We start from the raw sequence: 24,770 nt of genomic DNA on the forward strand, positions 1-24,770 counted from the left end.
AAACCCAAATACCATCGGCTTCTCCTCCCTTATCTGTTCTTCTATCTCTTCCCCTTCAGCCTATTCCTGCCACCCTGCATGTTAATATACCCTACATCTGAATTGCCTTCGCCCTCGTGGCTACGTCGATTTCTGTCCCAGATTCTACGTGTCTTAGATATTGGTGCCACTTTGGAATCGTGTCTTTTTATAATATCTGTCAAAGATTTCTAGTTGTTTTCGTTGTTACTAGCTCTCCTGGGCCCCGAAGAGCCCGCGTGTCCCTCAAAAAAGCTACTGAGCGTTCTGCAAGTCGCCAACCCACCTCATGACCTAGCCTTCTATTGAAGTGAATTCTGTCTCGCTGAAACGCACCCCACCTATCCACCTCTCTGTTTATTTCCACCACCTCAAAGCCTTTCTCTGGACTCATCCGCTATATCTATTGGTTTGCGTTGATAACCGTTCTTTTTGCAGGTTGCCGTCACGCACCGGTACGTCCGGTATCGTGCATATCACTACCTGTACCTGAAGAGAAATGGCGCGCATGTCATCGACCCCTTTCGCAACTGTGTTCGCTGGTCCCGCTGTATCTTGATTTAAGACATCATTTAAACCTCCTGCAATTATCTAGAGGTTTTATCTATCAGCTGTAATTTTGAGTTTTGCGCTTGCTTGCCGCTTTGCTGCTTCCAGCTTGCGTCCTTGGAACGTCCCTACTGCAACCCTCTTGTCACCTCTTACCATATCTTTGATTGCTTCTGTGCATCAATTTAAATTCGTGTCTCCGGCGATTATCACGTGCTGTGACCTTTCAGCTGGAGCGTCCTGCACTTGGGGGTAACTTGCAAAAGTGACGCCGGCTGCTTTGTCTCCTCCCAGCCCCACCACTACTTAGCTGAAGCTGGGCCTTGCGACCATTGAACCTGCTGAACCTATTTTTCCGAACTTGCTTGCTCTTTCTTCTCCACTGTTTTGGTTCTCAGTGACCTATCATTCTCTCCATCAGCCACTCCTTTGTTCCCCTTCTCTAGTGCCTCCTCGGCGGACTGGAGCCTTTTTCCCATAGCCCTCGTTTTCTCTTGCACTATGGCCAACGCAGTCTCCAGCTCGGTGATTCTCATCAGGAGTTCGCTCTGTGCAACCATCATTTTCTCCATGTTTCCTCGACCTAGCATTGCCTACACTTGGCATCAGCCTCCTCTTTATTCCTGTCCGAACTGGGGTCTATTTTCAAACCCACCACGCATCCTGAACAATTTACAGCTTTTTTTAACTGTGTCTTTTAGACACCAATTGTCCTTATGAAATGCCCCACTCGGTAATTACAAAACACGGCATACGACGAATCCTGCCCTACGAAAAAAAGTATAAGCTCTACTGCAAAAATTTGCGTGTTCGGTGAGCGTGCACCCTTCATGGGGTGGCAAGAAAAAAACACAATAAAAGAAACACACACACACACTTGTAAATACCTGGTGACTGACCACCAAGAAGCCGTACAATGCAATAAGTGCTACAAAGGTTTTAACTGCTGCCTTATCATAAAGCAAGCTCGAAACATGCAAAACCACGTATCTGCGCAGTAGATTGGGAGCGCTCAAAAAACACGTCCATCCACCGTTCCAGTCCAAACTTAACCTGCTGGCACTGCTAGATGGCTCTGCTGTAGAGCGAGTGCTCTACAGCAGAGCCATTGACGAGGAATAAGTGACCTTATTATACAGAGCAGCGCATCACGCATCACTACTAGTCATCTTTACACCTACCAGGGCATGCGCCCAAGGCGAGCGAGCTCTTTACCCAGGGCCATGCAGGAGGACTAAGCGTTTTTATTATACAGAGCAGCGCGACGCCCCCAACGCTCTCCACACTTACGAGAGCACGCGCCGGGTTGAAGTCAGTGCTCTATCAGACAGCAATATAGGAGCAGTATACGCTCGCATTATTCAGAGCAGCGAAGCGCCACTACCCGTCTCCCCACATACCAGAGCACGCGCCGGAGTGGAGCGACTGCTCTTCCTCACACTCATGTCGGAGTAGTAACCGTTTTTATTATTTAGAGCACCATGTCGCTACTAGCGGTCTCCACTTATACCAGATACGCGCTGGAGTGAAGCGACTCCTTTATTACAAAGTCAAATAAGAGGCGTAAGCGCTCCTATTATGGACCCCTTTTACGGAGAGGGTTTCTTCCTTTTTAGGCTGTTACAAGAGATACCTAAGCTGACGTCACAGCCTCGGCAGTGCATTTTTGTGGAGTCAGATGCAATAATAGCAGCACTAAGAGTACTATGGTGGTGCCCAGAAAGCCTTCACTGAAAATGTGTATACAGAGCCACGGAGCTCCACTCACAATCTCCAATCATACCAGAGCACGCGGACGAGTGGAGCTACTACTCTACCACGGAGCCATGTAGGAGGATTAGGGGTGCTCATTATGCGGAGCACCGGAGCGCCTATAGCGATCTCCACTCCTAATAGAGCACGCGCCGCATTTACGCGAGTGCTCGACCGCAGAGCCATGTAGGAGCAGTATACGTTTCTTTAATATACAGAGAACCGAAGCACCACTACCGGTCTCCACTCATACCAGAGAGCGCACCGTAGTGGGGTGAGTGGTCTACCACAGAGCCATGTAGTAGGAATAAGCGCTCCTATTGTACTGAGCAGTGGAACGCCGCTACGGGTCTCCACTCATACCAGAGCACGCACCAGAATGGAGTGAGTGCTGTACAGAAAAGCCATCTACGAGGCAAAAATAGTTTTAATATACAGAGCAGCGCATGGCCAGTAGAGGTCTCCACTCCTACCAGGGTATGGGCCCAAGAGCAGTGAGCACTTTTTCACAGTTTCATGTAGGAGGACTAAGCGCTTTTATTATACAGAGCAGTTGAGCGCCACCAGCGCTCTCCACACTTACGAGAGCACGCGCCGGAGTGGAGCGAGTGCTGTACTGCAGAGCCATCTAGTCCGCACTCCGAGAACTAGCGCGGCTACGACGACGGACATGGGAGAGGCCCCGGCCACAAGCGGCTTCGCGTCTAAAGGTGGGGCGAATCGCGGAGCAGTTACTACAGAAGAGAACGGCGACCGAGGCGTACATGCGACGCAGGCGTTTTCTTCTCTGGCCCTTGTTGATCACTGTGTCCCAGCTTTTGCATATATACTGAATCGTTGGCAGCTAGCCCGAATGGCTGTTTTTTCTGCGTTGTAGTTGAACGGCGCACCAGTTTAGAAACCCAGTATTGCTTCTGTGAAAGCAAACACCCTGTGAAAACCTTCGTGCTTAAATACTTGGCTGTGGCGCCCTATGTCCTGTGATTTCGAACAATATACCTACTTTCTTTTAAAAAATGGGACAGTACTATACTTTGAGTTACCGTTTATTTCTTTCCTATATTTATGCGCGATTCGTTGTGGCGTAATCAAGAAACAATATAAGCTGGTCAAGCGTATGTATTACTCGCAGAACTGAGGCAGAGTTGCCATTACTAAGTCACAAAAAATGCAGCAGTAGTTCATTGTGTCTCATTCTGCCGTTGCTTGTTCAACTCTGGGTACAAGTGCACGAGCCTCGCTAATTCAAACAAGCGGAATAATACTCACGCGCATGTGATCCTCCAAGGAGACACCAGGCTGTTTTCCTATGGGTGTTTTAATGACCGCTGGACTGGATAGAGTAAAACAAAATGGCTTGAACCCTCAATTTCAGCAATGTTGAAAGCGGAAGAACAGCCACCGGCTATCACACGGTTATGCATGCAGTGAACCACAGAAGTATTTGAGCTGGGCTACCAAAACTGAGGTCGCGATAAAACGCACGCCTTACGAAGGACTTCACTGCCTAGAAAAAAATTTGGCATGCTTACCTAAATGTTGATAGACATGCATGTCAGTGAGGGCTGTTTTGTCACAAGCGAATATGTGGCTGGAGGCTAGGTCATAATTAAAATATTTCGAAAATTGCAACATATTGATACATCACGATGCCGGAACTTTATGCTGACGAGAGTCCTAAAGTCACTTGGTGGTTTCTTTAAGGGTTGCGTGAATAAACATAACCAACAATGTTCAGTACCGTCTTAGTGCTTCTTTATTCAAATAAAAAATAACAAGGTTCAGTCATTTTACTTCTTGATACCCTTTCCACTTTATTGTTAGGACAATTTGCATACAGGCTTAATCGCTGCATGAACAGAGGGTATATCTCAATCATAATTGTGAAGCGCATTTGAATGCGCACAGAGCAACATCTGGAAATAGTTGAGTGTATGTAGTGTCTACAAGATTTCAGAACGTAAACGCTAATTCAGACTCAGTGAAAATAATGGAGCATGCAAACCGCGGCACATCTGACATTCTATTGTCAAAAAAGGTACGCGGCAAGCCTCTTTACATGGAACTTAGATCATTGCCATATCCAGACTGAATATATGAATCGCTTATATATATTCTTGGTGTTTTACTCAAAGTAGACATATACTGTTTGTTTCATTACTTATTTACGAGCTATATTTATGGCTTGTCTTTTACTTTGTAACGGCTCCTCTCAAGTATGCTGTATGGCTCTACGAGTGAATAAAGTGCATAGAAAGTCAAAGTACATGACACTTGTTAGCATGGGGCTTCCTGAGCTACCTACTCCACCAGGGTCCACCATTCGGACCAATCAACGGACGCAGCGATCAACCGACAGGATATCTGAGACAGGATGGTGTCTACTATACACAACTGCACGTACGCACATGAACACAAAACTGCACACAAGTGACGTCAGCCCAGCACATTGGCACACCAAACCAAAAGAAATAAGAATGCTAAGAGAGAGAGAGAGAAAACTCCTTTTCGCTGCTCCGCGTAAGAAAAGGGAGAGGGTAGAAAAAGGCAGGAGGAAAGGTGCGCAATAAAATAAACTGAAAAAATGTTAAAGTATCAAAAAATTAAAATCAGACGGAGAGTTTTTCGGCATGTTGACGAAGCGCATGCAGTATGTTCGGATGTCGCTGCTTCACCCCTGAGTTTTTAGTGCAGAACCCCCATGCTCTAACCACCAGACCATCGGTGCATAACTCCTCAGGTAGAATGTAGCTACTTTTTAAGGATCTTTCAAAAGCTCTAATCTTGTTAAAAAACCACGCCGATTGCTTCCTTACGAATTCCTGTGAGCAGTGAAGCGTGTTGGGAAGCATGGACCACTTCAGAAGGACCACGCAGTGTCGTTCAAGTGACTCTTAAGTCGTTCAAGTGACCCATAAGTGACTCTGCTATGCATACTGACTATGAAAATCATTAAGAAATTATTCTTGAAATATTCTTACCAAAAGCCTACTGAGTTGAAAGATAACAGTACGAGTGCACGGAGAAATACCTACAAAATTCAACCACCATGTCGCACGATCGTAACGGTTACTTTAAAATTACGCTCGACTGTGACACTAGGTTATGTGACTTTGAACTTACTCCCATGTCACAGTTCTTTTTTGTTGTAGTTGTTTCCCGGACCTGCTTGCAGGGCGTTATCAGATAAATGTATATCAACCAGGTTAAGAAACTATACAGGCGTATAATTTAGCACAGGCTACTCGTAAGGTAAGCCTACAAATATGTACCGATATTTTGTCAAGGTAAAATATTTATGGAGCTCGGAATGACCTTCTACCGGTCACTGAACTTTGAACTGTCAGGTTCATAGCTAATTTAGTTGCACGGCGTCATAGATAAGGGATCACGTACCGAGTCACCTCCAGCGATTGTTTGAAACCGGGAACACATTGTTACTCATCTATTTATATCGGCTGTTGCCCAGTCCTCTTCCTTCGGAAGAATGGTGAACGACACAGATATGTCCAGAGTGAGGTCAATGAAAGTTATCAGTCTGATCATGCAGACCACGCCTTCGAAAATAGTTCTTTTTTCTCACTGATATGAGCCAATCCTTCGGCTCCTGTAAGTCGGTCATGAACAGGCTTCTTATAACGGGCAGAAAAATAAAAACATATATAGCTATGTATACGTGCTGAATCGAGGGCATGATTACTACATGTGTTCTAGTTTTGGTTTCAGGTGCACTTCAAGCGAAGAGTGCCCGTAAGCGCACACCGAATAAAATGTACACGGCCGCTCTTGCATTCCAGTACACAATTGCCATCCAGTCGCCACGACAGCTGTTTGGAGATATTGTTTTGGCGACATCGCCCTCAATATAGCTAAATCGAAATAGAGTTGATATAAAGATTGTTAATACTTCAAACAAAATACCACTTGACGCCCCGAGGATGAAAACAACCCATGAAGAACTTCAGCGGTATAGTTATCCGCATGTTTAAACTATGTTGAATGTTAACTCGTCTTCCGACCTGTTGTACATTTGTTTGCTTTGAAAACACAAGCGCCGAACTACTAAACATCTGTCAGCCTCGTATCTTCGTGCAACGTGTCGCTTGCGAATGATATGGATAAAACCTTGAGTAAGGCGCTTAGGCGTCCCAAATTGTTTGTACGGTTTATATTTATTTCTATTCTTTTTTTAGACACACCACGGCGTAAATTATGCAAGTAGTGAAATACTAAAAGAAATAGGTCTACGCGCAATTGACCAAGTCATAAGAAAATTACTGTTTTAAATCGACTATGAAGATGATTCCTATGCTTTGATGGTCTTTCAGTTAGTGGTCACAGTGCCAAATACTTTAGGCGTCTCCGGCCTTTCGAAATTCATGCATAAACCAGAAAAAATTACTTTAAAGCGATGCTACCACACTTGTTTCTGGCTAAACATGCCCTACGCTTCTGAAACATGGTGTCTTTAGTTAATTCTGCCTCATCTAGTTTGTTCAAGTTCCCTGCAGACACGTACTTTTGACCAATGAATAATTTTGACGAATTGTAACGTTTACTTAACTTTCATCTAGGACGTACGGGTGTTGTATTTTTTTAATGGAATCATTATCAAAATTAGGCAGCCGACATCTGGTCTACATAATTAACCTTTGGCAGCACGTCGCCATACGCACTCTACTGCTACGAAAGCGGCGTAGAACGTCACAGACCTTGACGTACGTCAGAAATGCGGTGCGCAGGTAAGCAGTGAGGCGATAAGGAGAAGGCGATGAATATGAATTGAGATCTCATCCGCCGAAATATATGTGTAGTCCGTAAAAAATATACATCTTCATGTTAATGACATATAAATGTGCAAAGTATATTTAACTTACGTCACAGTGTTTACACGCACCCCGAACCGAGCATTCTCTGAAAAAAAAAAGAACAAGCGAATAAATTGCAAAATAGACGCTTGCAATAGAACCACTCAAAATATTGTACGAGTACCCTGCGCATGCGCCTCATGCTAGTGACCTCAAGGACATATCGTGGCGCCACCTACGTGACGACGTCACTCATACGATTCTGGGTTGTGTTGTCTGCTAGAACGCCACATTTCCTGCGCTTTAGCTGTAGCCACCGTGCGTGATTCCCTTTGTTTTGAAGCTCAGTGATTCAAAAAGCGGTAAGACATGATACTACGGGCAAGCAAACTACGAATTGGTGCCCCCGGTGGCACTCTCGTGTGTAATTTGCATCGTAAAATTGCAACTAAAAACCGGTGCAGCCATGGGGGACGACGCAAGTGGTGTCGCGAAAGCAAAGCTGCCGTATTCCACAACTGCTATCCTAACTGTGACGTCAAAACGATCGCAGCGCTGGCCTCTCTAAAGGAGGCCCTCGCGGCCAATACCCACAAACGCGGGAGTGATTGAGAGCTGCATAGAAAAAATTCTTTAGAAGCGAGATCCTCCGATCAGTTGATGATGACACATTTTGAGATGCGGAATTTGATGGCTCGATTAAACATGACCCATATTTTTCGAGATGAGCGCACTGTTTAAGAGCCGCAACACTGACTTCGACGTATCTCAGATTTGAAGGCATCCGCATTTGTATGAATAAGTGCACCGTAGTGCCTGTTACCAGCAATCTCTTGGCCTTGTGCCCTCTATGTATTGAAGGGAAAAGGGAGGATTTCACAGGATCCGTGAATGTTATCAGCGAAGAACTCTGTCAAGCATCCACATCTCAAACTTAAAGGGCAGGCTCAGCTTTTTGACACGCATACTGAAGCTTCGTCGCAGGGAAAAATTCACGTCATTGTTCGCTGAAATGTAGGGAGCAATCAACGGGTATCTACATTATCGTGCATCTTCCAACGCTAGGAAAAAGCAATATCCGTGCACATGATTCCAGGCCAGCTCCTTTCTATTTTTGTGGGTCTACCATGCTGTGTTTCCACGCTAGCAGCAATACTCGTATCCAACTATCACCCCCTCATGGCTTACATGTTTATCCCCGTGCACAAAGCTCACATACACCGCATGTGCAGTGCCTCCCCCCCCCTTCAATCGCACCAGCTACTCAGAAAAAACAGTGATGACACACTACTCCAAATCCTATTTATTTGCTTATTTATTTATTGTTTATTTATTTATGTACAACACTGCACGCTCTCGTGGATTGTTATAGGAGTGGGAATGCCCAATATACAATATTGAAATACAGCTCTATGTACAGATCAGCTACAAACGACGCTGAAAAATTTGAGCTGACTCACAATAACGATTACACTGGCATCAAGCTTGTTCCAATGAATAATCGCACGAGGCAGAAAGAAAAAAAAACACACATCGATTCTCGTTGCACAAGGATAATCAACATCCGAATGATTAATACGCGGTGATACTCTGGCTGTCCGATTTCGCGCCTGGACAGCTTTTCGTCTCTTCGACACAGTTGTCTCGCAACAAGAACACTATCTCAACTGTGGTTCTACAAAAGCCTTCCTGCGCACCTCAAAGCATCACAAATTTCTGAAAAGGCTCGAGTATTCTCGGCGGCTCTCAGGCACGTTGCAGTGTACTTTTTTAGATACATTGTACGATAATCGAATCGGTGCTTGCATGGACGTTTCTCTCACTGAAAATTCAGCGTCTGTCCTTTTGATGGCATTCCCATTGATCGGCGTCCAGTTGAAAACATTCCATGTCGTCTACAACTACGTTGCAAAATATACCAGCTCCTAACTTGCCTCTGTTGGAGGAGCTGTGGACCTTTCCTAATTATAATCACCAGGTAATCTGGCAACGTTCTGAGATATCTAAATAGTCTAGAAATGCCGCCAACGTTACGACGTGGATATTACAATCACTTAATGTTTTATACCACTCAAACATTTCATGGCATTTGCATGGACCATTCAAAGACATTGTTACAGCTTTACAGTAACACCTTGGACATTGTGGTATGCATCATCATCACCACCGCGCCGATTATGCTGCCCGATCTATTCTTGATCAAGCACGATCATATGCCGAAACTTCTCATCATTTATACAAAAAAGACTCTCTACGGGAACTTCGCCAGAGCACGCATGATGTCCCGCTAGCTCAACGCTAAATTAATGTGCTACTGTACTACAGCAGTAGCTTATACTACCTCTATGCATAATGAAATTGGCAGCGTCCAATAACATTTTTTAGGGTGAAGCTAAGATGCTACGTCGGCACTGCGTGGTCTTAGCGTTGAACGACTCAAAAACGGCCGATGCATGCACGTGCGTAAACCTAACATAATACAGTCGCCCGCCTCCCAAACCACGATTCACTATTTGATAATAAACGGGCATTGAGAAACACTGATGAACGGCAGTTCGCATCTAGGAAGATGGGACTCACAGTTCATCAGCCCAGGTGCACTCATCAGTCCAGCTTATCAGTCCCGGTCAAGGTGTCAATCGTTCATACGTTTATGTTTAGCCACAAGCACACACACGACATGCAAGATCACCAACTAACCCAGATGCAAACCGTCCTTATGAGCATGTGTATTGTGAGTTTTTCGGCCCTCTATGCTTTTAGCGCCTCATATACCTTCGCACGTGTACGATAACAAAACGCCGAAATATTTATGGCGTTTTCCGTCTTTTCTTCATGTTCGCTCTCCCCCACGAATCATGCGATGCTCATTTTCTCAAATAAATTGACTGATCCGGTCAGATATTGTCACAACTTTTATGAAGCTTACGCTTACTAACCGCGACTATAAGGCCAGTGTGATTACACACAGTTTGTGTGCTTCATGTGCTTATGTGCTTTATGCTTTATGTGCTTATATATATTTGCTTATATGCTTTATGTGCTTATTTAGAGTTTACTTAGAGTTTCTGTGCTATAGTTTATGAGTCCTTTCTTTAAATGAACAAAAGTACTTGCACTTTGTCTGTACAAAGCGTTTCAAGCCTGAGTATCGGCTTACTGAGCGCATCGAGCTAACCACACGTGCTCCCTTCACAGTGCATGCCTCCATGTAGAACATTCACTTCACTTACCCAGTGCCGCGCATCGCGACAGGTGATCCAGTGCTGCTTTTGCCACGCAGTAAGGAGTTGCACTATTCGCCTGCGTAGTGAGGGGGTGGAAGCTTAGGTTGGTGAAAAAGTCGTTCTTGGAAAAAAAAACACTTTAAAATACCCGTTCTGCAAGAAAAGGAGTGCATATTTCAAGTCAGTTTAAGTTAACGTAACACCAAATCCCAGCTTCAACACAATGCTAAACGTACAAAAAAGCAACGGTGCTTCAATCGAAAAATTCGGGAGATCACGCGTACCTTGGGAATTCATGCTATGCGAACCATGCGGACGGAACATGTCTGTGTTGTAATTTTTTACTGTGCGAATGGTTAAGAAGCGACGCTAAAGATGTGTAAGTTACACGCACAGACGCACGTTGACCCCGTCACACGTGTTTTGTATAACCAGTTGTTTACAGTTACGTAACGATGTCAACAGCAACATGCATGTTAGCAATACCAGAAGCGGTATGATATGCAGTGCTGGTGCACGTGAGTATGCTAGTCCTTGCCACTGCTACACCATTATACTTCAGTGTATGGTGCTTAACTACAATTTACGTTATAGCGACGTGAAGGTAGTGTCATAGGAGTTTTATCGGCGTCAAATGAAACCCGAACAGCGGCAAGCCTTCGCGATGCTTTAGTGCCATGCTCTCCACTTATCACCATGAACAGGCACACGTTTATGCGCAGACATGCCGCAAAGGATGCGCGCGACTGTCAACGGTGATAACTGGACGGCACACACTATACTATTACGAAGGCTTGGCGCTGTTCGGGTTTCATATGACGCAAATAGTACATATGTGATGTTTATAAAATTGGATGACCAGCACTGAATCAACATTTGATTTTTTCCAAACATTAGAGTCTCCTTGAAAAACAGTTTTGAGAACTACCATAGCTCTGTAGTTGCACTTGATTTTCACGCGAAACAGTGGGTTCGCTTTCTGCTGGGACCATGACAATTAACGTTTGCATTGTTTGGGGCAACGTTGCCTATGTGAGCTTTTTTTTTTCAAACTCTCTCGCGTAAAAATTACACATCTCTGTTCTCTCCGTTCCTTGATACATATAAACTGGTCATCACCTGTGGCACATACCCGCATACCTGCGCGCGGGTGTGTGCCGCACGTCTGGCGGAAAGCGTTTGATGACGCACGCGACGGGATTGTAACATTGTTCATGTCATGGCCAGTGAATCATAATAACGAAGCCATCTTACCCTGTTTAACTAATTTCAGTTTACCGCATGTTGAAGGGGTTTTAATTAGAGCACCCAGACGTCAACGGCTAAATAGATAGATAGATAGATAGATAGATAGATAGATAGATAGATAGATAGATAGATAGATAGATAGATAGATAGATAGATAGATAGATAGATAGATAGATAGATAGATAGATAGATAGATAGATAGACAGACAGACAGACAGACAGACAGACAGACAGACAGACAGACAGACAGACAGACAGACAGACAGACAGACAGACAGACAGACAGACAGACAGACAGACAGACAGATAGATAGATAGATAGATAGATAGATAGATAGATAGATAGATAGATAGATAGATAGATAGATAGATAGATAGATAGATAGATAGATAGATAGATAGATAGATAGATAGATAGATAGATAGATAGATAGATAGATAGATACTCAAAGTGCCTGCAGTACGCAAAGAAAGGCTTCTCATGTACACTGGTGCGAACGAGCCGGAGTGAACATTTATTATTAACTTCATGAGCCTTACAGCAGTCAACTCAGAGAGAACGTGGAGCGTTCAGTGCTATTAAAGCACTGAACGCTCCACGTTCTCTCTGAGTTGACTGCTGTAATTCCAGGTATTACAAGTGGTTCACTAAGTACAAGTTTAATTACAGATGTAGGGGGCTGCATTAAATCTATTGTTATATGTCCTTCATGAAAGCTATTGCTTTAATGTAAGACAGTTGCAGTTGACTCCCTTCCACGTAAGGCTAAAGGGAGAAATTATTGCTTTCGTAACTTTGAGTGAACTTTACACAGTCCTCAAGACGGCACACTTATCACAACGCTCTCAGTAAGTCACAATGGGCGAAAAATACAGGCACTGAGGATGCCGCCTTAATGTTCTCACAGCAGCTTGCCGAAACTTCACAAACATCACGGCCTATATATATGTTGTGTGAAAACGCCCAATGCAGTGATAAAGATCCTAACAATCATACCTTGGTAAGATCCGGAAACATTTACTTATTCAATGTGGCTATCATCAGCAAAGAATATTCTTACGCTCATGGGTTTACGCTGACTCACGAACGAATGGGTTTCAGTCTGACATACTACAAATAATATTTTATTGTTCATTTATTATTTATAAACACTTCACTTCTCGGAGAGCAATGGACTACACAAAAATCAGCGCTCGCCATGAAGCTGCTGGAAATAGGCCTTGTGGTGGTGGTAAGAGCTTTGTTACAAACTGCGGCTATTTGTGGCCTAAGCCTAGGCTGCTCCCGAGAAGGAGAGAGTCTGTCTCTGGAGTTTTGATATCCGTGTCGTATATGTGACTGTCTGCAGTTTAACACAAACCTTTTCGCGTTGTTGATCAACGTAGAAACAACCTAAAAAACAACAAAGCTGAAGCCTAACAACGACCTAAAAACAACCTGCATCACCCTAGCTACGTCCTAGAAGAAATTTAGAAGCTACTCAATTGGTGTTCAGAATTTTATTGTATCGGCGTTTCAAGCCTTTCGCATCTCAATGGAAGCATCGTAACTTATCACTCGTACTTACCGCTATTGTCGACGCCACGCTTGACACGTTCACAACGTTACCTGCAAAACATGGGTTTTCAGGAAAACCAGCACGCTCATACGCCCCGATCGATAGCTAGATTAGATCTTTGTCAGCTAATGCAATGTGGGGCTCTTTTTATTGTTGTTTCTGCCCACTTCACGTATACATCATCGTGCTATTAAGGCACACTGATCAAAATGCCGCCTGCACCTTCCCACGGGGGGAACTCGAGTAAATGCGTTGCAGAGTGGGGAGGAGGGGGGAATTATCGCGGGAATGTTGTGGAATTCAGCATGGTTTAGGAATGTCTAATTGTTATTTTGCGTGTAATATTCTTATTTACTGAATGAAGTAGAAGCGTTGCCTTCGACTTCAAGCTATACCCAAGTAAAGACGCTCTTGACTGAATTCCGAACGCGCGATTTAGTGCCTACATTTACGAGGTGGCCAGTGATCGGTTGTGCAGCGTGAGCAGTGGTTCTGTTATAATCAGGAGCGGCCTGCGTTGCCTGTGTCGGCCCTGCGAGGTGAGAGAGGGGGAGGGGAGCGACAGTTCTGCGGAAGTGTTCCTGGGACGGCACGAGACGCGAGCATGGGCAAGGTGGACGGCGCCACCACTGACGCTGAAGCACAACATGATGCGACCAAACATTTTCCGCTTTTAATGTTATTCTTACAAGCAAGATTTATTCGCAGTGGGTCTTGCTAACGCCGTACAGAGCGCACAGTCATGCAGGCCAACGGGGAAGCTCTCGAGTCCAACCGAAAACAAGCAAGTTGTCGTTTTTCTCCTTTTGGGTGTCATTTCGGTTGTGCCGGAGCGACTATTCAATATATTTATAATAATAATATTATCTTATGTTTACGTCCCAAAATCACTACATAGAGTGCCTTGATGCCCCACTATATGATTATGAGGGACACCTACTGAACAGCTCCGCAAATGTTGACAATTTGGTATTTTTTTACGAGCGTTGACATCGCAAAGTACACGGGTCTCTACCATTTCGGCTCCACCGAAGTGCGACTGCTATGGCCGGGATCAAACCCGCGACCTTCGAGTCAACAGCTGAGGATCCCAGCCACTGATCCACCGTGGCTGATTGAGGCACTTTGAGGTTCCGCAGTGTGTGTGTGCATGTGGTCAGGTACACGCTGCACACATATTATAATAACTGTGTAGAGCAATGAGAAAAAATGAAATCTTGGGACGACAAACAAGTCTTAGGACCGGAACGCGGACATAACTGGCCCTAAAGAAAATAAAAGGCACTATAAGTTGAATACCAGCCTTTTACTCTTGGTGTTGAGCAGCTTCGCGTGAAGATCAAGTATCCTTATTATTATTCCCGTATTCACTTTTTTTCTAGTCAGTTATCTCAGTTGATCAATTCTAAATTGTGCGTGCATGACTTCTACCATGCAGTTTTCTTCAATATTCACTAAAGGGACTCTGGCACTGTGACAGTTCCGCCACCATGGTAATGATGGGCAAAAAACAGATTTTCTTAATAACCTTCGTGCTTGTGGCTTCGAGCGAACTTGTGGCTTTGTTTATTGTTGTGCTTTGACATTTGTTATGGATAAAGGAATAGAAGATAGTGAACTTCGTGAGCAGCTTCAATTTAATGAGTCCAAAAAGGTGAAACTTGCAAAGTGGAACTGCTCAAGATTCGCGTAACTCCGTCTCGCGACAAAGCAGATTCAGGTCACACGGAGACTAATGAAACCAAAATAGTGAAGTTTAGAATTTGTGCACTAGCCATCATTCCCACAATAGCTGAAGCGCCACGCGTTTCAAATCCCGTAGGAACTAGCGAAAGAGTTCCCTCTAGTGTGTTTAGAGTAAACTCCATGATTCCGACCAGCCTGACGCCGAGCGTAACTCATGTTGCTAAAATACTCGGAAGCGTGTGTGTTTTGAAACCGCACCTTTGGTTTGACGCAAATGTGGCATCGCGTATTTTATCATCAAGAGTGGACCGCGAAAATTTGTTTCCCAGGCGAGGTTGTAGTCATTCAGAGTAGAACTTTCGAGGGTCCTTGGCATGGGTATCCCTGCGTTGTTCACCTACAATAAACGAGACAAAGACAACGCATTCAATTCAAGCTCGCAAGTTTGTTTTCTTCTCGCATTGGCTAAAATATATTTTCAGAAAGGGAATATACGGTAATTTTTGTGTGATTTACAGCTCCAACAAAGATAAACGCAAAAAAACAAGTACACAGACGCCGTAGTCATCAAACAGCCGAGTGAATTCAGCCCATTAAGGCGTAAATATATATAGACGGTCAATGTGACTCCCGTTGACATTTATGTGCGTACGCATACCATTAAAATATAAGTGATACCTGCTACTTGTCAGCGCCGTGTTTAAATTGTTTGCCTGCATCCTACTGTTTAGATTTGAGTTCATCGCTGGAGTACTGAAGTATTCGATAAATTGTGACTATGGCAGCAATATACAAACAAGAACTATGTCCTGTCACTACACATTCTCTCTGGGGATTTACCACACCCAATAAAACAGCGGAAGCAATTATCTAGCACTAATCCTTATTAGTGTCTTAGCAAAAGCATATGTAATTGTGCCTTATCTGGCTGTACATGAGAGTAACGATCGTAATGGCCTTGCAAATATATTCCGACCAATTTTATCTTCGATGACACGCAGCAGCTGTGATCTAAGCTTCGTGATTCGTTGATTATAATAGCGCGCACACGGAACTTTAACAATGCATTTATATTGCTGCATTATTTACGAACAACGTCATTTATTATTCATGTTTATTTATAGCATTTTCAAGCGATTATTGCTGGCATAAAAAACAGCTGCTGACATCTGCAGATTATAAAGGGAAAGTTACTAACAATTTTTATTATGTGAAATGAATAAGTATATATTTTCAATGGCTCTCCTATCTAATTATAAATTTCAGATGCATTCATTCACGGTGCTTTGCGCTAGATACTTTAAATACTGAAGCCACAGGAGGCAGCTGACTGAGCTTAAGAACCTAAAGTAACTGAGTGAGTAGGCCTGGAGATGCATCATGTTAATATAGATTTATGTTGTTGATCTCATAAGTAAACCTGCACTAATATACTCAGCAGGTTCTCTGAAGGTTAAAAAAATTCACAACATATCAACGGAATGAATGGTTTTGATTGGGGCAAAGCGTCTGTGTGTCCGTCCGTCCGTCCGTCCGTCCGTCCATCCATCCGTCTTTTATATGAAATCATCAACTATACGCTACCTCTAATGCCATCTAGCTATATCATTTCTAATAACATATGCCCACAACGCCATCTAGTGAGTAAATCTTAAAACTAACTACAAGTGGCTACTACTGCCGCATACTACTACGAGGGACACGATCCACACCTCAAGAAGCTTCGTCCCTAAAATTGAGTGTACTAAATGTCACTGTACAACGCACACTATGTCTGTCTCCAGAGAGAAAAAGCATTTGTTGCGAAGATGGATGCATCATCACATTTTTATTAGCTTTAGAGGAAGCGTGGCTGTGACGATGAATACGGTGTTGCAATCGGCAGACATGAGGGTATTTTTTTTTCACTTGCAAAGAGATCGAAACAGTGCATCACTTCTGCAGTATTTCGAAATGAAATCTCTAGATCATTGCTGAAGTTTACCTAATAAAACCATTGCTTGGTGAGCTCAGTAAATGGGCGCTTTCTAACAAAATACGCAAAAGGGGCATGCCTTTCATGCAGGCTGCATTTTCGTCAGGAATGATCGTGCATCATATACTCCGTACGAGTGTATATGAACTTCTCTTTCACTGTGTATGGCCTGAGGCGCATACGTACTTTAAGATATTCTAAGCGGATTTTGCAACTTTCAGCATGTCTATCTACCTAGCAGTCTACCACTTTGTGCTCTCCGGACGGTACTGGTAACGAGATTTACACCAAAACTGATATGACTTTGCATGACTGCATGACGAACATAAACGACTGGTCATAATAGAAAAATCATGACTTACGAGTCAAAAAGGGCCATGGCCATGCCACTTCAGCAGCCGTTTTGTTAACTTGATATATATTAGGATTGGCATGACGAGACGTTTCAGCATTACTTATAGAAACTACAGGTTGTTATATGAAAACTACGACGTGCATGTTATATGCAAAATGACACATATGTCATGCTAATTATGTGTTCGTGGCTGTTTCGCTAGCTTGATATGTACCAAATTTTGTGTTGAGTGATGTGACGGTATTCTCGACGCCAACTTAGCGCTCGCCATCTAACGGCCATGCCTGAAAACGGCGCTAACAGGGTCAACTTCGAGAAGATATGTGTTACCACGTAGCGCGCGTTGAGAAGCGGTCGCATAGTCCGTGTATTTATACCATGCTACACGCGCGAACCCAAAAAACAACGATGTACGAAGAAAATTGGAGTGTACCGCAATGTCTGGCAGCGCCATGGAAAGACGAATAATAACGTATTGTTCCATTACTTCCCGAACGATGCAGATAACGCGCGACGAAGAATGGTGCAAATCAGACTTTTGCATTGGAAAAAAGGTGACGGACATTACGGTAGTTTGCTCCAATCGTTTCGCGGACAATGACTGAATTCTCCTTGGTGAATGCACCATTACATAGAGTGTGTGCATTCTTATCACTATTGGGGCATAAGCACAGAGTATACTTTCGTCTATATAGGAGGAAGACGAAGTGATTCCCTTTTTGGAACACATCTTTCGGTCTGTGCTGTATTTTCTGCGTTCCACAGCGCAACAGTGGGGTCTCCAGCCCCCTACATCGCGGTCATGGATGTACGATCCCCGGAGATCCCGCCCGGTACCAGTTCATCCACGGGCATTGCTTCAAAAAAGCGTGGCAATCCATCTAGTGAGAGCGAGGACACCGAGCCGTACTCTGCATCAGACTACGAGTCCTCGGAAGACGGCTTCGAACCTGTGCTCTACCGCAAGGCCAAACGAAGAATCATGAACGCATCATCGGCATCAAGTACAGCCACTGTGAGGACAGCGCCTCAGCGATGGCCTCACTCCATTCTGTTTGTGCCACAGACTACTACTGCAAATCTACGCTTCCTCAACAGGCAAGCACTGTCCTTGTACCTTGAAAACATTGTGCCTAACGAGATTAAGGACATCAGGATAAACACGAAGAAGAATATTTTGGCAATAGACGTGAGGAACCCGAGTGCACTGAACACGCTACAGCATGTGTCGGAGCTGGGAAACATCAAAGTCCGATCCATCATACCAGCGAATGGTGACACCGTAACAGGAGTTATCTATGACATAGACACGGAAATCACCAATGAAGATCTTCCTGCACTGATAAAACCAGTGAGCGAAAACAACGTCATTGTGCATGCTGGTCGCCTAGGCAACTCTCGTTGTGTGCGATTAACATTCAAGGGCGACTGTCTTCCCTCTTACGTGAAAGTTGGCCATTTCCGTCACCAGGTTCGCCCATTTATTCCGAAGCCTATGCAGTGTTTCAAGTGCCAGAATATTGGCCACGTGCACGGCGTTTGCAGAAATTCCGCAGTGTGCCCCCGATGCGCTGAACAACACTCAGAAGACGACTGTAATGCAACTACGTTGAAATGCCCCAACTGCCAAGGCGCTCACAGCGCTTCCTCCAAGGACTGTCCTCAGATTAAGAAAGAGATTTATATTCTGAGGCAAATGGTGCGAGACAACTCGACTCACAGAGAAGCTGCGCAAAAAGTAAGGCGAAGGCGCCGTCATCGTCGAAGGTCCTCACGAAGGACAGTTCAAAATCTGACGACAAAGTCAGAAACTCAGGTGAAATCGACAGGCGCGGCTCCTAGCACGGCAAACATCTGCGCTGAAAGAGAAGATGCCGGAAGATCTCTCTCTCCAAAGGAATGGCCACTCCTTCAGCCTAGACGATCTGTTGAGCCTCAACAGAAGCCGCCTACACGACCTGTTGAGCCTCAACAGAAGCCACCTCAAGAACAAGCACAAAATGCTGCAACAGCCGGGAAGCCAGATCATCGCGTGATGGTGATGCTAAGATCATTAGTGGACACCATTCGCATGTTGTTAAACGACATGAATACACCGTCAGCCAAAAGTGCCCTTCAAGTACTGGACGCGCTTAGTCCAGTGCTAGCAGCCCTAGAGTAGACCATGGCTAACCCACCACTGTCTTTCAAGGATGAGGTTCGTAAAGCAGCAATACTGCAGTGGAACGCCAGGGGACTGAGATCGCGCATTGGTGACTTTCGTCAATTTGTATACGTCAATATGTTTCCCGTAATCGTCATCTGTGAGCCGAACTTATCGAGTGCAATACGACTCTCAGGATACGAACCTTTTATGTCGTCTACTGTTAGTGAAAGCAGCAAGGTTCTGGTGTACATTCGCCGAGACCTCACTTACATCTTTCAACCTGTACCACCTCATGACGGAAACCAATACGTATGCTTAAGAGTGAAAAAGGAGGCTCAACATCACAGTGGTTGGCGCATACCTATCACCATCAAGCCGTTTCGATCAAAAAAGACTACGAGACATCATAGCGTTAACTCCTGACCCGTGTGTTATCATCGGGGATTTTAACGCTCATCATACATTATGGGGAAGTCAGAATACCAACATGAAGGGCAGAAGCTTGGTGTCTTTTGCCTCCAACAACCAACTTTGGTTACTGAACGACGGCAGTCCTACATTTTTACGTGGCTCCACATACAGTAGCTGTCTCGACTTGGCTTTTGTTTCGCGAAGCCTAGTGAAACATACTGAATGGTTCACAGATATAGAAACGCACGGGAGTGATCACATTCCAACATACGTCAAGATCAGAGGATTGTCACCTCCTAAAGTGCGCGACATGGTTAAAAGAGTGGACTGGAAAAAATTTCAGTCTCGTATGGAAGACCTATGCCAAGAACACATATCCGATTTACAAGAGGCCATCCAGAGCACTGTAAAAGAGACTGTGTGTACGATCCCATGCCCTGCAAGATTCATGGACATCGACATAGAGCTGGAGCGGCTTCGAGCCTTGCGACGACGAGCTGAAAGAAGGTACCGGCGCACGAAGGACATAGAAGATTTACGGACTGCTAGACGTATGCAGAAGAAAATCAAACGTCGGTTAGACAAGCTAGCATTCCAACGCTGGGTTACTTTCTGCGAGTCACTCGACCCTCGTAAGCCTTTATCGCACATATGGACGACGGTTAGAGGTTTGCGGTCATCGCCTATTCAGAAGTCACCATTCAAGGCCTTAGCCCTTCACCAAAATCGACCAGATGTGGACGTTGCTGAAGAGTTCTGTGCCGGATTATCAGGGCAAACTACAGCCATCAGCAGCTCACCACTTTCGAGCAGTTGTCCACCACCACGTGATCCCTCTATGGACTTCCCGTTCACCATTCAGGAGCTCAAAGCAGCACTCGCTTCATGCAAACGTACCTCTACACCAGGACCTGACGGAATCTCCTACAGAGCCCTGTGTCATCTGGGTGAGCGCGCGAGAATAGCTCTACTTCAGCTATATAATGATTGTTGGCTAGAGGGCACTGTCCCCTTAAGTTGGAAAACTAGTCGTCTAGTACCATTATTGAAACCTGGCAAATCACCATTGGTACTCTTCTCCTATCGCCCGATCGCATTAGCCAGTTGCGTGGGTAAAGTGATGGAGAGAATGATTCTCGGCCGACTCGAGTGGTACTTGGAGTATCATCAGATCTACCCAAATGCCATGGCTGGCTTTCGACGTGGTCGATCATCGATCGATAACGTCATCGACCTAGTCACGTACGTTGAACACGAGAAAGGCCATAAGCGTCTTTGCGCCTCTCTGTTCTTTGACGTCAAAGGAGCCTATGATAACGTGACACATGAATCCGTCCTTGCCGCACTAGAAGAGATTGGAGTGGGTGGCCGAATGTTTAAGTGGATACGCAGTTATCTCCAAATGCGATCCTATTTTGACTGGGAACACGTCTACACATTTCAGTTGTCGTGGCGTCCCTCAGGGTGGTGTACTGAGCCCCGTGCTATTCAATATAACACTAATCGCTCTCCATACGCACCTACCAAACAATATTTATCTATCAACATACGCTGATGACATCTGCATATGGACATCTCCGGTAACTCGCCTGCAGTTACGAGCGAAAATACAGAAAGCTGCTACTTCAACTGCTTTGTATCTACGCAATCGAGGCCTGGAAATTTCCTCCGGAAAGTGCGCTCTTCTGGCATTTACGCGCAAACCCATGTCGAATTACAGAGTGTTAATTAACGGTCAAAATATACCATATCCTCGATCTCACAAATTTCTGGGTGTCATAGTCGACAGAGACTTATCATGGAGCCCTCATGTGTCGTATTTGAAAAAGCGATTGACAGGCATATGCCATCTTTTCAAGTTTCTCGCTGGAAAGACTTGGGGAATGCAGCCTAATGCTATGTTACGACTGTACAGGGTGCTTTTCCTTGGCTTTTTACGATACAGTCTGCCTGCATTATCAAACGCCAGTAAAACAAGTCGGCGCATGATACAAAGCGTTCAGGCACAGGCGCTTCGAATATGTCTAGGTCTGCCTCAGGGTGCCTCAACAATGGCGACTATAGCTATAGCCAAAGACCACCTCGTGCAGACCCATATTGAAATTGAAGCTTTGAGGATACACATAAGGCATGTGGGCCGGAATCCCCATCACCACCTAGCCTCTCTACCAGTGGATAGACCTCATACTTTCTTTTGTAGAACAATAACTACACATGGTGACTTCCTACCAACTGGTTTTACGCCCGCGGCGAGACCTTCAATTCCTCCATGGTGCCTCAAACAGCCAGTCATCTACCTGACAATACCAGGCATCCAGAAAAAAGGTGGTTTGTCAATACCAGCCCTCAAGCAGCTCGCATTACTTCTGCTTTACGAGAAGTACCAAGACTGCACCCACGTCTACACCGACGGCTCCGTCCTGCCAAACAGCTCAACTGCGGCGGTCGTTATTCCAACGCACGCCACAACCATTAAATTCAGGACAGCTCATGCAACCACAACAACGGCAGCAGAGCTTGCAGCGCTTTGCGCTGCGCTGCGTTTTATTAACGACCAAAGCACGCAACGGTGGACGATTTTTTGCGACTGCAAGGCGGCACTGCAGTCACTTCTGTCAAATTTACGCCGTGGTCCACACGAGCAGTTGGTATTTGAAACAGCAGAAATGCTACACCACATAACAGAGAAAGGGCACCACGTTATATTTCAGTGGTTGCCAAGCCACTGTGGAATTATCGGTAACGAACGAGCTGATCAAGCAGCCCGTTCAGCCCATACAGAAGACAACGACCAGTCAATACCTTTATCAAGAACGGACGCTGCTAGGAGGCTCCGCATGCTTGCTCGCCAACGCTCCATGGCTCTTTGGAATGAGCCTCTCTTTACGCATGCAAGATTACGATCCCTTGATCCAACGTTAAGCATGCAGCTTCCAACAAAAATTCGACGAGGCGACGCTACTACTCTGTGCAGACTATGGTTGGGAGTCGCGTTTACCCGTGTGTACGCGTTCCGCATAGGTATGGCCGACACCGCCGACTGTGCACACTGCGGAGATGAAGAAACAATTCGACATATACTGTGTGACTGCCCGAAATACAACCTGGAGAGACAACACCTTTCTAATAAACTAAACAGGTTAGATGACCAGCCGCTGTCAGAAGAAAGGATATTGCGCCATCGTCATGACTCATCGTCACAGAAGAAAGCCGTGCAAGCGCTACTGGGCTTCTTACGAACTACTGGCCTGTCGGAACGCCTCTGAGTGAACTGATTTTGTGTGTGCGTGTGTGTCGGTGTTTTTCTCTTATTTATTTTTTTAACTCCCCCTTTCTCTTTCAACCCCCTATTCCCCAACCCCAGTGTAGGGTAGCATACCGGATACTAGCATCTGGTTAACCTCCCTGCCTTCCTCTTTTCTCGTTTCTCTCTCTCTCTCTTTTCGTCTATATAAGCAAGTGCTTTAGGAAATGAGATGCGTTACATGTGTGAATATTTATTCGAATATGCTTGTTGCCTGAGCAAGTCGTTGTGGTACGCTCTCAAATTAGCCTGCTGTAATCCTCCCTCTCGAACATTTTTTATTGCGCATGTGCGTATACACACGCACACACATTTGCGCCCTGGGGTCTCGCGTGCGTGAATGCTTGATCGTGCGTATTTATTTATTTATTTATTTATAATTTATTTATTTACATATTTATTTATTTATTTATTTATTTATTTATTTATTTATTTATTTATTATACCTCAAATGCTTCAGTACGAGGTGTTACATGTGGTGTGGGCTGCGGTACAAAATTCTTTCAATGTGGGTTTTGAACAGAACTTGGCTTGTGTGGTGCAGGACGTCAGGTGGAAAATCATTCCAATCCTTTAGCTGTTTGAACAAAGACTGAGCGAAGGTGGGCAGTTGTGCGGGTATGCGCAGGATAAACAGTGTTGCGGTGGGTAGTACGAGAAGAGATTCGATGTGCGGGCAAGAGACTGGATACGTCAGACTATGAATGAAAGAATTTGTGACAAAGGGTTAGTCTAGCGGCCTTGCGTCGCACTTCTGGATTCTGAAGTTGGTTGGTCTTTCAGATTAGTGAGACTAGAGTGATATGATTATTCAGAGTAAATGAACCTTGCTGCCCTATTCTGATAAGATTCCAACATTTTAGGTAGATTAGATTGGTGTGGGTCCCAAACGATGCAAGCGTATTCGAGCGTACTAAGGCTAGGTAGGCTAAACGTTTTACGGGAGGAGGGACAAGGTGTAAGTTTCGTCTGAGGTAGCCGAGAACTTTATTTGCTTCGTTACAGATGTTTATTATGTGGGGTGTCCAATTAAGATCGGGAGTTATATTTATACCTAAATACCTATAGGAGTCCACGGAGACAACTTAGAGCCGAAAATAAAGTATGTTGGAGCCAGGTCATGTTTCCAACGGTGAAAGGTAATGTCTCCTACGGTGATATATTGTCACGGGGTCGTGACGTTGACGAAGTGAGCAGACTAGATGCTAAGAGGCGACTGTTTGTTCGGCCGAACTGGAGGCAACGAAACTGAAGTTCAGATTAAGGCACTACACGGGCACTGATAGTGGCGAACAGAGCGTCGGTCGCCGATCTACTGACCAGCGGTCAAGCGCAACGGCATTTATACTTGTGTCCTCGAATGTTCTAGCCTTATGAATGATGTTCGCGCAAGATCTCGAATAATCTCGAGTGGTCGCGCCTTGCGGACAATTTTAGTGGAACTATTCACAATGACAGCGAACTTTCTCGAACAATGAGCAGCGATTCGCGCTGTTTTCTCGGAGCGTAGCGCTGCCGGCGGGTGAACGATATGGCGTCGGTGGTGGTGGCGCTAGTGTCTGGTGACGAAAATATGGTGGCGCAGCCTGTTAACGTGCACATGGCGGGAAAATGTTGAGTCAGGCTAGAGCAGCGTAACTCATGGCTTGTGGCTCAGGCTGCGCTGGTTCGGGTGTGCGTAGATATTGCTGGACTTCCTGGCATACGACATCGGTGATCCGACCCACTGTAT

The 24,770-nt window shown here is 45.0% G+C and overlaps 1 protein-coding gene across 2 annotated transcripts in view; it reads right to left on the minus strand.

The window, feature by feature from the left end:
- LOC142804115 (3-oxoacyl-[acyl-carrier-protein] reductase FabG-like) overlaps nucleotides 1–24,770 on the minus strand; it is a 64,037-nt gene that overhangs the window by 12,422 nt on the left and 26,845 nt on the right. For both annotated transcript variants that reach the window (XM_075890693.1, XM_075890691.1), the window contains 5 exons: nucleotides 15,106–15,244; nucleotides 13,171–13,211; nucleotides 10,361–10,430; nucleotides 7,197–7,233; nucleotides 3,589–3,652 (listed from right to left, as the gene is read on the minus strand). In XM_075890693.1, the coding sequence (XP_075746808.1) occupies nucleotides 3,589–3,652; nucleotides 7,197–7,233; nucleotides 10,361–10,430; nucleotides 13,171–13,211; nucleotides 15,106–15,244 (351 nt within the window). The remainder of the gene's footprint in view (nucleotides 1–3,588; nucleotides 3,653–7,196; nucleotides 7,234–10,360; nucleotides 10,431–13,170; nucleotides 13,212–15,105; nucleotides 15,245–24,770) is intronic.

The sequence above is a fragment of the Rhipicephalus microplus genome, chromosome 3 (genome assembly GCF_043290135.1).
Source record: "Rhipicephalus microplus isolate Deutch F79 chromosome 3, USDA_Rmic, whole genome shotgun sequence".
NCBI classification, from domain to species: domain Eukaryota; kingdom Metazoa; phylum Arthropoda; class Arachnida; order Ixodida; family Ixodidae; genus Rhipicephalus; species Rhipicephalus microplus.